Source organism: Bidens hawaiensis, unplaced genomic scaffold (genome assembly GCF_021521415.1).
Source record: "Bidens hawaiensis isolate Kalapana, Puna unplaced genomic scaffold, B.hawaiensis_p1.1 tig00011510_1, whole genome shotgun sequence".
In the NCBI taxonomy this organism is placed as follows: domain Eukaryota; kingdom Viridiplantae; phylum Streptophyta; class Magnoliopsida; order Asterales; family Asteraceae; genus Bidens; species Bidens hawaiensis.
The window spans coordinates 92,686-108,250 of record NW_027491901.1 but is presented as its reverse complement, the minus strand read 5'-3'; the positions used below and the strand labels follow the sequence as shown (position 1 = coordinate 108,250).

At 35.9% G+C, this 15,565-nt stretch overlaps 1 protein-coding gene and 1 pseudogene across 1 annotated transcript; both read left to right on the top strand.

Annotated features, from left to right (window-relative positions):
* The first annotated feature begins 323 nt into the window (after positions 1 to 323).
* Positions 324 to 3,520, top strand: LOC143538206 (3-oxoacyl-[acyl-carrier-protein] synthase I, chloroplastic-like; annotated as a pseudogene).
* Positions 3,521 to 10,268: 6,748 nt separating this feature from the next.
* LOC143538182 (protein IQ-DOMAIN 21-like) lies at positions 10,269 to 13,143 on the top strand. The gene is made up of 4 exons (XM_077031789.1): positions 10,269 to 10,639; positions 11,473 to 11,784; positions 11,918 to 12,235; positions 12,355 to 13,143. Exons 1-4 carry the CDS (start codon positions 10,553 to 10,555, stop codon positions 12,976 to 12,978), a joined length of 1,341 nt encoding a protein of 446 aa, XP_076887904.1. The 5' UTR covers positions 10,269 to 10,552; the 3' UTR covers positions 12,979 to 13,143.
* Positions 13,144 to 15,565: the final 2,422 nt, after the last annotated feature.

Here is a 15,565-nt window from a genome sequence, read left to right as displayed (position 1 = left end):
GAAGATTTTTATTAGAGAGTATAGAATAGACAACAACAAACTTTGAATATATATGCGTGTCAAGAGGTAGCCCACAAAAATGTTTGGGCCGACATTCAATGTCTTTCTTTAGCGCATATGGTTTAAAAAGTTTAAATGTGATATAGAATCTAGAAAATTTAGGGCAGAAGTACCAACTGTGTATATATGGTGGCGGGCCGGAGGCCTAACTCTAAGAAACACAGCAGCCCATAAATATGCCTTAAATAAAATAAACTAATAAACACAATATTCTTATATAAATATGCATACACAGCAGCCTGACCATACCATTCATTACAGTTATGGGATCTCATGCTCGTTTCCATCACACGCCTCTCTTGGCATCAACACGAATCCCACTTGGCATCAACGGACGTCGTCACATGTTACTTCCTTACATTGCTGCCACTGCCCCTAAACGAGTGAAAGATGCCAAAAAACGGATTGCTGTTACGGGTATGGGTGTCGTTTCTGTGTTTGGAAATGATGTTGATACCTTCTACCAAAGACTCTTAGAAGGAGAGAGCGGGGCTGGGCCAATAGATCGTTTCGATGTTTCCAAATTTCCAACGCGATTCGGTTGTCAGATACGTGACTTTGATTCAAGTGGCTATATTAATCGCAAACAAGAACCAAGACTGGATGATTTCCAAAGGTATTGCATTGTTGCAGGATAAAAAGCACTTGAAGATGCTGGTCTTGGTGGTGCTGAACTCTCCAAGGTACGTACGTCATTCATTCCTTGGTTCATGTGTTCTTAATTTTGTGTAAGATTTCTTTATATTTGTGTGTAGATCAAAAAATCGCATGCCGGAAACTTTAAAGGAAAGAGGTTATAAAAAAGTGTCACCATTTTTTACATTATATACTCTCCCAAATATGGCACCTGGCCTTCTAGCAATGGATCTTGGGTTTATGGGACCAACCTACTCCATTTCAACTGCTTGTGCGTCATCCAATTATTCCTTTTGTGCTGCTGCAAATCATATCCGTGATGGGGTGGCTGATTTGATGATTGCTGGAGGGGTAGAAGCTCCTTTTAACCAGATCGCATTCGGAGGTTTTGTTGCGTTGAACATATTGTCTCAAAGAAATAATAATCCCCCAACTGCTTCCAGACCCTGGGACCAAGATAGAGATGGCATTGTCTTGGGCGAAGGGGCTGGCATTTTGGTAACTTTCACACCCATGCATGTAGATTATACAATTTCTTGTTTTCTTATATTTTGATGTCTTTCTACGGTTTGTTTGTAGGTGATGGAGAGTTTAGATCATGCAATGAAAAGGGATGCGCCAATAATTGCTGAATTCTTAGGAAGTGCAATAAATTGTGATGCATATCATATTACAAGTCCACGTCCAGATAGCTTTTGGATTACATCTTGTATTCAACGCAGCTTATTAAATGCTGGTGTATCAGTAGAGGAGGTACCTAATGCTCATATCCATATAATCTTATTGGTAACTAATTGTTTGGAATCAGAGGGGTTCCAAAGAGAACAAGGACACGGTTTATGGGACGATTTTCTGGTTCAATCCAAAAAACAAAACTATTACAAGGGAAACAAAACAAATAGGAATTGAGAAAAAATGAAAGAAATAAAACACTCTGAGTTCTGCTATTGCTAATATAGAGATGGCGGGATAATCGATGATGAGGAGATCCAGATCACCATCGAAGACCAAGTGGTTCCCCGGGTAACGAAGTTCAAATATCTAGGATCGTTTGTCCTGAGTGACGGGGAAATAGATAGTGACGTGGCCCACCGTGTCCAAGTTGGATGGAGTAAATGGAGGGCAGCTAAGGAGTTTTGTGCGACAAGAGATTCCCAACTAGGGTAAATTTTATAGGGTCGCGGTAAGACCGGCTATGTTATATGGAACAGACTGCAAGGCCATCAAGAAGTCACATGTGCGTAAGCTAGAGGTAGCAGAAATGAGAATGCTAAGGTGGATGTGTGGACACACAAGATTGGACTGAATAAGAAACGATGTCTTTCGAGAGAGATTAGGGGTTGCTAGCAGATCAGATAAGATAATAGAAGGGAGATTGAGATGGTTTAGACATGTGAGGAGAAGAGAGATGATGGCTCCTGTCCGATCTGTAGAAACTATTAGTATAGAGGGGAGGAGGGATAGAGGACGTCCCAAGTTGACTTGGGCCGAGAGGATTAAGCATGATTTGCTAAATTTGCATCTCTCCGAGGACACGTTGAGGATAGGAATGCTTGGTGATGTAGGATTAAGGCTAAGGACTTTTAGGAGAAACGTAGAGTTTTGATTATAGTTCTATCAGAGGGGCGTTACTTTACCTAATTTCAATTGAAAAATGATATATTACTATAATATCTTATCCTCAAATTAGTATTTATAACACATATTTAGTATTCATTACTAATATCACTATTATTATTGATCTATTTTACTTGATCCCATGCATATGGTCTTTGAGCCGGGGGTTTCTCTGGAAGCAACCTCTCGGATGGAGGTACGGTTTGCTACATCCCACCCTGCTAACAACTTTACTATTGGTGAGATTTATACTAGGTATGCTTGTTGTTGTTGTTGCTGCTGCTGCTGCTACATCCAATGCATGTTCCCTTAATACTCGGTCAACCCCTTAACCCCTTTGACCATATGATGTTAACCAAGATAGATTGCAAATGGATTAGCATTTATGTTAATCAAGAATGTGTTGCGTATAATAATTAGGATGTATGATGTGATCGAGGGGTGTCCTTCTTGATCACACTGTGTCGCGTGTGACAAATAAAATGAAAAACAGTTACCTCACATAATTATAACTAACTAAATAATAAATATGATCAACACTTAAATTTATAGCATGATAAGGTAGCTCAATATATTCGACATTATTGGCCTTGCTAGAATGTCATGGATATCGTGTTAGCAGGTAAATTATATCAATGCGCATGCAAATTCTACCAATGCTGGAGATCTAGCTGAGATAACTGCTCTTAAGAATGTATTCAAAGATAGGTCAGGAATCAAAATGAATGCCACCAAGGTGAAGAACATACAACATCTTTTCTTCTAAATATGAACCTCATACTGACTAGTACATATTTGTCTTGTACTTTTTCAGTCCATGATTGGATACACACTTGGAGCATGCGGAGGTATGGAAGCCATTACTACCATTAAAGCGATTCAAACAGGATGGTTGCACCCAACCATTAATCAATTTGTAAGTAATATCTGATTCATGTAATTTTTTATTCCTCTTTTTATTTTCTTGTTTTTATCGCAACTATAGAACCTTGAACCTGAAGTTGAATTCGACACTGTTGCAAATCATAAGCAACAACATGAAATCAATGTTGGTGAGCTTGATTTCGTTTTGATCTCCAATTTTGGATTCTCTTAATCAGTTACGTTCACTTACCGAATTCAATTTATTTGTTATGTAGCGATTTCAAATTCATTTGGTTTTGGCGGACACAATTCCATTGTAGCATTCTCTGCATTCAAACCTTGATGGTATCACAAAGAATATTATACAAATATGTGCTTTTAAAAAATAAATAAAGATAATTTCTTTGTTTTAAATATTATATTTGTAGAAAACATATTATTGTAAAATGTAAAATACATTTACATAAATGTAAGGCTAGAAAATTGTGACTTGCGATATCAATGACGAAACTCGTTATATATATTATGATCAATCAATTAGTTTTAGTTGGCGTGTAATCTGTACCCGAGACAAGAGCTTCGGTGCACGCGTTTGTCTTCAACAGGAGGAAAGCTTCTAGAATATTTGTGTTTAGCTATAAATAGGGAGCATCTGTTGTCTTTATTTGTGTGTGTTTTCATGAACCATCCAATGGGAGCTCACCTTGGGTGAGATCGGTTCGTTTATCATATCTCACTTTTATTACCGATTACGGAGTCGTTCACATCCATATTATCTTTATATTATTTGTTCGATTGTTTGATTTCACTCGATCGTTTATCAAGAACAAGTTCGTTCGTTGTGTTAGATTTGGTTATTAGGAGACCTACAATTGGTATTAGAGCGGGTTTGAATCAACTGATTCAACTCTGTTCTTAATATTCTGGTTATAATTATGCGATTACCCGAACTGAGACGTTAAATTTCTTGAAGGTTTGGAAATAAAGTTTGATGTTTGGAAATAAAAGTTTGAAGATTTAGGAAAAATAAATTTGCTCGAAGTTCGTCTTGTGTGTAGATCTGGATTCTCAGCCCCGTTTAAAGGTTTGTTTGAAGATTTTAATGAAGTATTTATTGGTTTTTGATGAAAGAGTGTTGTTGCAAGAACATGATTTTTCGGCGATGGGTGGCCGGTAACCTCACTCGAACGGCGGTGGCTGTGGCGGTTTTAGTTTGTTGGTGGTTGTGAATGGTGGTAGCTGTGGCGGTATTAGTTGGTGGATGAGTGTGGCGGTTGTATTATGAAGGCTGAGGTTATGATGGTGATTCTAGCCAGTCGGAGATGGTTCACCGAAATGGCGGCGCCGGAAGGGGTGCTGGAACCCTAATCGGTGACTGGAATTTTGAAAAAGAAAAACAATAATATCACTGGTGACTTACATTAATATCACGATGTATGGATGGCAGCGACTTTCTAGCAATGGTTTAAACATGGATTTAGCTTATCTATGTCTTAGGTGGCTGGATAACGATTAAGATGATGATTTTTGAAGAGTGATTGATCGGTGCACGGTGGCCGGTGACAATGTCACAGATTTGACACCTCCATGTTGGGGCCGACCTAGATGATGCTAAGGTTTTCGCTGCTGTTAATCTTCATTGTAGAAACTTTCTGCATCATGTTTGATTTTTTTTTTCTTTTGGGCTTGCTGATTGAAAATGGGTTGCTAACTTCATATGGGCTTCAGTGCATAAAATTGATTGTATTGGGCATGGTTACATTATACCTTCTATATAGGATGTTTAGTAAATGATGGGATGCTGGCATGATATATTATTCTTGTATATTCATTTTGGGTTGGTTTCAGTAGGGCAAATTTTATTTATTTTGGGCCGATTATTCGAGATGATTTTTTTGTGATTGTTATTCGGATTGACCCAAGAAAGTCAAAATTAATCGGGTTTTTGCCGACCGAGTGTTCAAGGCTTATTATTTATATATTACTTTCAAGAAGTTCGAGAAGTTAGATTCGTGAGGTGAACTTTGAACAAATTGGATTTGGATTTGGATTTGAAGAGGTAATAATAAATTTTGTCATTCGATCGTTGAATCCAGTTATTCGAGCTTGATTTGTGGATGTTCGAGCTTATCTCATGCCTATATAGCTTAAGATCCGAGAAGGATAAAGAAGTGAGAACTCCTTCATTAATAAAATTAGGAAGGTTATACCTTGAGGGGGTGAATTGAAACAAAGAGGCATTGGTTTTTATCAAGTGATTCTTAAAGATGCATGGCACGGTTAAACAATTGATATCACAAGTCAAGGGGTGATTGTAAGGCCAAAAATTTGTGACTTGCGATATCAATGTGGCGAAACTCGTTATATACATTAAGATCAATCAATCAATTTAAGTTGGTGTGTAATCCAGATCCGAGACAAGAGCTTCGGTGCACACATTTGCCTTCAACGGGGAGAAAGCTTCTAAAATATTTATGTTTAGCTAAAATAGTAGGCTAGTGATGGTTTAGATAACTCCGGATGTTGACAGCTTGATAGGTTCGTACAAACACGAACAACCGCTGGCTCACTGGAGGAGGGGGTCTCCTCTAATCAACACCCGACTTGAGAATTATCAGTTAATATGGAATGGTTATATTGGCTGGAATCAAGTGGTGCTTAAGTAGTGTGAAGGTTGAGGTCAAGCTAAGCTGATACGCCAGCTCACTCGCTTGATCAGGAATGTCTTATCCTTGACTTCCTAAGCTGCATGTTTGTGTCCTACCATTTTAATGAAAGTTTTGTCTCCTTTTGCTTAGAGAACACTCACCTAGCATATGTCCAACCTTCATATCTTTTTAGGATGTAAAGTTAGTCAACTCTATTATTCACATCACATCAAGGATGTGTAAGTGGTAGAAGTGGAAGTGATCGGGCTCTTGAAATGCTTGAGCCGAAGCGTTTACTCAGGGCCGGCCACAAGGGGGTGTGGTCGACGGCCACAGGCCCGACACCCTGCTAGGACCGATTTTTTTTTTAAATTATATGTATTTTTATTAAAACAATATGTATATTTAGTGTTTAAACTCAATTACATAACCACTAGCTTGTTCTAGTTGAAAAGGGATATTACACTATTACTTCCAACCAAAAGAGTATGGGTTCTAGTCTCATTTGAGACATGTTATGTTTAATCATATTTTTATACAAAAGTTTTTTACACAAACTATTTATAACCAAGTAAGCTCATATCAAAATTAAATTATTTAAACCTAACAAAATACTCCTTCAACTTAAGGTAAAAACAAAATTGTTTTCTCAAAGCCGGCCCTGCGTTTAGCTATTATCCATGCCTGATGATGCTAAAATGTACGTTATTTTAAAAAAAATTGCATGGTTTTAATAACCCAAATGACAAAATAATTACTACAGCCTTCAACATCCAAATATCAAAATATGGTAATGCCGGTAAATACATTTCTGGACCGACACGATTGTTTCATCTTTAAAAATTAAAAGTGATCTCAATTTGACTTGACTCGAAATTGCTATCAGCTTTAAATAGTGATCAATTAATTTATGCGTTTATGAGATTTAATACCAATTTAGAAGTAACTAGGTTAGATGCCTTGTGATACATGGGTTGATGAATTAAACATATAAGGTATAACTATATAAATAAATGAAAATTAAAATAACATTTATTCTGAAAACTTATGAAGAATTTAGGGTCGTTACATATTAGTTTTTGGAAATCATTGCTCCAACATAAAAGGAGAAGGTTATATAGGGAAAACAAGTTCAATACAAGGAGAAGGTTGATCCACTACCAAAGAGAGGATCATCGCTTTAAAGAAGTACCAAGAGCTTAAACAAAAGGGTGCATAGCTATCTAGGCTAATGCACCAATACAAAATGTTGTGTGAGGCGTGTAAACTTAGTTTTATCTCCCTAAGCATATAATGTATGACGTATAAAGTATCACTAAACTAAGATCAATCCAAACGCCTCTCGTATTAATGTGGTCCATGTACTACCTGAGTACTAAATGAAGAAGTCATGAACTTTTTAAACACATTATTACGAAAATGTCACATGATTGACGCCACAATGATGTGTTTAACATGCTCGAGTAACATAGTAATAAATCTAAGGGGTAGTATAACACCTAATATGTAACATGCTAATATAAATTCATATCATCAACCGCAGGAACATGTAACAATAAGGGGATCTTCAATGGTTCTTAGAGCATCCACACCCATAAACCAATTCAAACCTCCACCTCATCGCCACATCATACTCTAACCATTTCTTTTAAAAACCCTCACTTTTTACTCCACCCATAAACCAATAAAAACCTCCACATCACTACCAACTTTTACTACTATATAATAAATATGTATATATATGTATATATATATATGATTTGTGTGTAGTGGTTGTGGTGGGGCCACTACAAACCCACATTTTAAACGTTTGAGAATACAAACAAACACCTCCACAAGCGTTTGTCTCCACCCGTAAACTTTTGTTTGCACCATTCCACGTCAACAAAAACCTCCACACAAACACTGGTAGATATGCTCTTAGTTGCCATTGTTAGGAATAAAAGACAGAAACAACAAACTCTTGGCCCACTGGAGCGGTATTGTTTCACTATAATAGTTTGTGGGCAAAATCTTGAAAAAACTTTTGAAAGTTGGCTCATCTAAATTCCAACTCACATTTATCTTATTCCACAAAGCACACACATTAATCAATATCAAATAAAATAGAAAACCACTTTTAACGGACGTTTGAGATTTAAAAATAACGGCTATTTAGAAAAATAGTTATCAAATTATTATTTTTTAACCTAATCCACTATGTTGTTTTTCATATCACTTTAAAATAGTTCTAAAACGCGCCTCAGCAACACGCAAGGTCTCCGACTTGTTTTTATAAACATGTTAATTTTTATTCTAATTATAATTTTTTTTTCAATTTCTTTTTCACGAAGAAGATTTGGTTCCAACAAATTCTATTAAGAAGAAAGTGGGAAATGGGAAGAAAATATAATTTTGGAATGAGATTTGGTGGGGTGATATTCCATTTTACGAACAGTATCCAAGACTATTTAATTTGGAAACCCAAAAAGACTGTACAATAACGAGTCATTACGACGGGGACGATTTGGGGATGGAGTAGAGCACCTAGGGGAGGTTTGAAATATAATCAATTCATGGACCTTCAATCGGTTATAGCCAATGTTTCTTTGAGAGATTTAGATGATAAATGGGTGTGGGAGTTGGATTTAGGATACAAGCACATTGATAGTAAAGCCTTCTAGGGGAGTCATGTTACTATATAGAATAGACTTATCTCGAGGAAAGCTAATATTCATGTTGCTTTTGGATCATCTTCCGACTAGATTAAACTTAAGTAAGAGAGGTTTTGACATTCAGCTTATTGTTTGTCTGATTTGTTCAGTTACGATTGAATCTTTGGTTTATGTTTTTGGCGAATGTTCTTTTGCATAGGATATGGAATTGTATTGGTAAAAGGTTGGATATTTCGTTTCCAATTGTCAAATCTCCTCATTCAATAATCTTGTGGTTGGATTATTTGTACTACTTGGTGGAGTATTTGGAGGTTTTGAAATAGAGAGGCTTCGATCATCGGGAACCTGAAAAATATAACTTATTTCATTTCATTGTCGTATTTGCAGTGTTCTAGTCGTAGTGTTTAATTTTCTGTTGGTTAGACGTGATAGATAAAAAATCCTCTTCTTGACATGTAATCATTTTTGTTTGTCCAAAGTTAGCTATTGGCTAGTCGGGTTTGTGTTGTCTTTAAAAAAAATCTCGTGGTTATGCAATAGATGAAAAATGAAAATTGGTGTTGCAAATGATCTGACTGGCCCATTTGACCAATTGGCCGTACGTGACTGCCAATATTTTTCCTTTTTGTTTCTTTAGATACATATTTGTGTATTTTTTGGGTTTTTATTTAAAATAATTTTCTTAGTTAAACATTTTATTTTTTATTTCGTTTTGGGAATGTCAATTTCGGCCAAATTCGCATGGTTTCCTGACGCAACTTGCTCGCATTTTTTTATTTTGTTTTTCTAAATATGTTAATTTGTTGTATTTGAGTATTGAAGAATTAATTTTTTTTGGTTTACTTTCGGTGTTGTAAGCCAATACCTAAAGAATTCGCATCGGTTTGCCATCGCAACACGCATTTATTTTTATAATTTAGTGACTATACCGTTGATTAAGGCAAAAATAGCACCAGTCAACCGTCTCAACGCGCTGATTTTTTTTTTCACCACAATTTTTTTAATATGATAATTTGTTGTATTTGGGTGTTAACAATTTATTTTTTGGTTTACTTTCATTGTCGTAAGCGAATACCGAAATAAATCACACTGATTCATAACCGCATAGGGCGTTTTTTTAAACAAGTTAGTTATTTATATTTTGTCGTTAATGAATTTAAATGTTTAGGTTTTGTTCCAAAGCCATAACCCATTCGACTTGTAGTCGTACCGCGTGTGCTCTATCAACCGACTATATGTCATTTTAAATATTTTTTTCCATAAGCTATACACATATCAATGCCATCATCTCGACGCAACAGACCAGGTATGCTATCTAGTTTTAAACTATTTTAAAGTTCCATGAAATTGAAATATCTTATGAATCTTATGATTATTATCTCTTATAAAATAATGAAAATATCATTGAGTTATGTAGAGAATTACCGTTGGTAACTTGTCAAACAACCTATCGGCAACAAACTTTGGTAATTTTTCGATACAAGTACACGGGGAATCTATCAGGAAAGGTACTTGCATTCAACTTGCATAGTTGTCGGTGTCCCATCGCTAACTATAATGTCGATGATATGTCCGTAATATATTTTAACAAATTACCGTAATATATATTTATATATGTTTATGTTAAATAATGATTCATAGTAGAGGAATAGAGGCATCTATATATACACCAAATGAAATACTTCTCTCTCTTAAACTTTCATAGTCATATAGTTGAAAATGAAAATATCTAAATAATAGGTGTGATGAAAAACATATATATATATATATATATAAATTAGGTTGTTTTGAGTGCATTTGAAGGCAGTCACTCTAGTCAGAGTGAGAGAGAGCAATTAACATCCAAACCTACCCACTCGTGATAACGATTAATAAACCAACGCCATTTCCGCGCCTAGCAGTTACTACTACTCTCTCTCTCTCTCTCTCTCTCCTGTTTCAGTTTTCATTGTCACAACTTGCAACTTCATTTCTCTAACTATGAAACCGATTAATATGTTATGAACAACAAGATGCAGATCAACACACACTCACACTGAGACTTCATCTTCATCTTCATCTTCAAACCTGAAAATGGGAAAGAAAGGTAGCGGATGGTTCTCCACAGTCAAAAAGGTCTTCAAGCCTTCGAACAAGAATAATAATAACAACAATGACAAGGTCAGTTAATATTTGTTCATGAAGTTTTATATATAGGAACAGTGTTACAGATTTATTATTTATATATAACAAGTTTTGCAAATCTTTGATCTTCGTCTGAGAGGATATGATACTTTGCCAATATTTGATCAATCAAAATCTAAATGTGATGTTTTAATTACCATTATTTATTTTCATTTTTACTGGTTTTGTGTGAAAATTTATGAAGATTTATATCAAATAGAATAGTTTTGGAAATCTTATTAGTTATTAGTTTGATCTTCATCTGATGATAGTAGGATATTTTACCAACATTTTAATCACCTTTAGAGTTGATTTTTTCTTGTATCAAAAAGTATAATTAGTTTTTCAATGATTTATAGTTTGATCTTCATGTGATTGGATATTTTACACATTTGGAGTTAAAATCTAAATGTTGTAATCTTTCTTTTAACAGAAGAACGTACTTTTGATCTAATTAATTAATTAAGCACCTAATTATTAACTTTGTTGGGATGAAAGTAGCTAGGTTATGGAGTGAATCTACATTGCTTTTTCTTCAATCTAACTCTTTCATTAATCATGTGATCTTTGTCCTTTTTGTTTTTCTTGGAGGTTCCACATTTACTAGTATGACCAATGGTCCCCCCATCCTTTCCACCTTGCAATCTGGCCCTGCAATTTGTTGGAAAGCTTTATGAGATATAACCATCATGCCACCTATGATATCACATCATCCATGTCTCTAATGCATGTGCATCTTATGTTTCATCACAATCACCCCCTTAATCCCCTAATTACTAGATTTTATGATATTTTATTATGTGAATTAACCGGATCGTAAGTGTTTCTAGAATGTTTTTCGCAAGGAGAATGTGGTGGAAAGACGGCAAGAAGACACGCCCGAGGTTGTTACTTTTGAGCATTTTCCTGCAGAGACTTCACCTGATATCACCAATGAGGAAAGTGATGGTGACCGCTTGTCTCAAGTTGGGGACGATCGAAATCATGCCATAGCAGTGGCTGTGGCCACTGCTGCTGCTGCCAAAGCGGCAGTTGCTGCCGCTCAGGCAGCAGCTAAAGTTGTCCGTTTGGCCGGTTATACCCGTCACACCAAGGAAGAAAGGGCTGCCATTCTCATACAATCATACTATAGAGGATATCTAGTAAGTATTCATATATTTATGTTACCTGAAATACTATATTTGTTATGAGTTGGATTTTACTGGGTACGTTTGGCCTATTTGTTTATTATCATTAGTAATGTACCAATTTGGCTAGCTGTGATTTGACTTGCAGTCTAGACGCGCTTTACGTGCACTAAAGGGGCTAGTGAGGTTGCAGGCACTTGTGAGGGGACATAACGTACGAAAGCAAGCTCAAATGACAATGTGTTGTATGCAAGCTCTAGTCCGTGTGCAGACCAGAGTGCGTGCACGCAGACTAGAGTTGACACATGAAAAGCTTCAGAAGAAAGTTGGGGAAGACGAAAAACAAACAAAAACACGCGAAAGCCGGATCCAAGACATCGAAAAGATCAAAAAAGAAAGTACGCTGAGAAAACATGATGCCGAGATGAAAAGAGAACGCGCTCTTGCTTACGCATTTGCCTACCAGGTTAGTCATTTATGTATTATCAATCAACTATTTATAATTATAATACTACACTTAAAATAATTAAAACGAAAAATAAATTAAATCATATTTATTTTTTAACTATGGAAATAATATAACAGCAAGAGAAACAACAGCATTTCATACATCCAGACTCTGATAACACAATGTTATATCCCAATGATCATGGAAAACAACAATGGGGATGGAACTGGCTCGAGAGTTGGATGGCGTCCCAACCCTACCATGGGGCCCGACCCACCGGGCCCCATGACGGGTCCTACCTAACCCAAGCGACAAACGATGACGTGTCAGTTAAAACAGTCGAAATGGATCTCGTCACACCCTTAAGCTCAGACTACATAACCGCGGGTCGACTCAGTGGGGAGACACTCGACTCGGCCCAACACTCTCAGTCAAAACGCCAATCGGGCTCTAATTACTTCCCAAGCTATATGGCCCCAACCCAATCAGCCAAAGCCAAGGTTCGGGCCCAAAACCTGGGAAAGCAAAAGTCCCAACCCGTTAAGAAAACGGGTAACGGGCTGTCTTTCGACACGTCAATTTCGGGAGGGAACTTAATGTATCAGATCCCGAGAAGCCCGAGCCCGAACCCGAAAGGATATGTGAATGGGGCGAGTGGTGTTCGAGGTCAGTCAAAATGGTCAACGGGGTACAGCCCTGATTCTAGTGGAGGTGATGATGGGTCAACGAGTCGGTATGGGTGGAGACACCATTTTGGATGATTGTGGTATTATTAATATGGTGATAATGCCTGCCTAGCCTTTATAATATTTTGTGTGATACATTTTCATTCTCAAAACTGTTAATACTTGTTTTACTGGTTGCCACTTTCATAACTTATAATTATGTTCACTTTTGTTATATGTTATGTTAAATGGTGTTGCATTTTTGTTCAACTGTGGGAGTTTATTAAACTAAGTGTCACACTTTTGTGTTTTCAGTGGTTTTTTAGCTTTACGAATATATGTTCTACACGGCTGACCATATAGTAAACATTCGAGAGTTAAAAATAAAAATTTAAAACTAGGTATTATTTCAATGCTGATTCAACTATATAAAATAATCTGAAATTAGGGCATAACTTCTTTTGATTGTCAATTTTTTACAGTAGAAAACATACAAGCAGTGTACATGTTGAGTTTTATTTTCCTCAAATGGTAAAATATGTGTGAATGTGTCTTTTAGAAATTGAAAACAACCAGAATGATTACATTCTCACATGTTATGCTACTAAGGAAAAAAATGAAAATCGATGTGGTTTGCCTCAACTAGTATTGGAGGGGAAATAAAGACTTGAAACGGAGGACGCAAGGTCTCAAGTTCGAACCCGATTTCAATCCCGGTTTTACCGAAATGGGCCTTGATGTGGCGGGTTTTCCCCGAAACAGGAGATGGTGGGCTTGGACTACTAGCGCTGTCTAAGATTTCAAGCGTGTATGAGATTGCCTTTTGTCATTGAATTACCCCAATTAACCGGGCTTTATTCATTGGTCGCTAAAGAAAAAAAAATGCAAAGCAAATTATCTTTAATGAAAAAGGCCAAGATTGTAGAATTTGCTTTAGGCCCATCAAAAGATTGGGTTCCCCTTGTAACATTCGATATTTCGATATATGTTTTTTATGTACTGTTTACAACGTTACGTACCAAGTTTAATCAAAATGCTTAAAACAGTAAAAAGAAAATCCTAAGACAGTGACTGTTACATGGGATCGAGGTGAACCAAAGTCCCTTTGGATGTATCCTGTAGTGTCGGATGTGCTGATGTGGATGGACATATATAGATTGGGTATCCCATGTGAATGTCACGTGAGGTACCTAATAAACCATCTATATTCTTTTTTTTCTTTTGTAAAAGATACATTTTCAAAATGTTTGATTTAAGAGGGTGTTTGGATGAACTTTTCATGTTTATTATGATTTCTGAAAAGCAAAAGCATTTTTAAAGGACTTTATTTTATAGTTTTTGAAGAGGCTTTGCCAAACATTTTTTGTTTTTCAAGAAATTTTAAAAATTCAACCAAACACCCCTTAAAAATAAAAGTCGCATCATGTTGGCTTGAACTTCATTTGCCAAGGACCCCTAATGTATATTTGCTAGCTATTTCATCGAAAACCTAAAGGATCCAAACTATTTCTTTGTAGTTGCTTTAAACCGGCACATTGCGGCAAGACGCGACGCATATTAATTTGGTTTGTTACGGTACCGTCAGAAAAGACAAGATGGTCGATTAGTTCGCGCCACTCCCGTGATAGTAGTGTGAAAGTTATGTTCAAGCGTAAGAACCATTAACCCACCTCGGATTTAGTTTTATAATTAAGCTGATTGAGGTAAAGATTGTGGTTTACGTAATTTCTTATCATCTAAGCTAAGACCTCAGATGGTCGTGTAGTAAAACCTTGTTGTGGTAATAAACTATACAAAATAGTTTTCAAATGTTTAATGAAGTATAGGCAAATATTTCTTTATGGTAAAGAAATAATTTTAAATAAAGTTAGGCTTTTTTAGTGAAAAGGTAAAAATGAGTATTTTTATTATTAAAAAGAATTTTGAACCTGTTAAGCAAAGCAAACGGTTAAGGTTTTAACTTTTATACTTGATCCTGTAATATCTACATAGTGAGACCGTGAGACCACGCCCTGTAATAATCTGAAAATAGATCCTACGGTGATTCAATAATTAATACAAACATATGATGAGTCATATGACTATAGGTTGAATGAATTATTCACCTTTGAAGTTGAATTAGGTCAAATTTTTAAAGGTGAGTTGTAACATCCCAACAACATAACCGTTAGAGATGAGCAGAAAACCAAATTAACCAAATCGAAACCAAATTAACCGAAAAAACTGCATCGAAAAAACCGAACCGAAGCATTAACCGATGATTAATTTTTTGTTTCTTTGAAAAACCGAAATTTCGGTTTCGATTTGGTTATCCATTTTTAAAAAACCGAAAAAAACTGAACTGAACCAATTGATGATGATAAAGATTATCAAGATGATGAGGAATGGAATAAACTTTTAAGATAAATAAATAAGATGATGAATGAAGATCGAGACTAAAATTTTAATGCTTTTTAATTTTTAAACTCTATTTAGCAACTTTGTATTTTTATAGTTCCACGTAACACGTGACTATTTTTGTTTTTTGAATTCAATATATATGTGGACTATGGTACTCTAGCACGTTCTTATACAAGCTTAAAATATGCATTTTTATTTTTTAATTTTTTTTTTGCAATGTCAACACATAATGGAAAAAAAATCGAAAATAACCGAACGGAAACCGAAATTAACCGAAAAACCA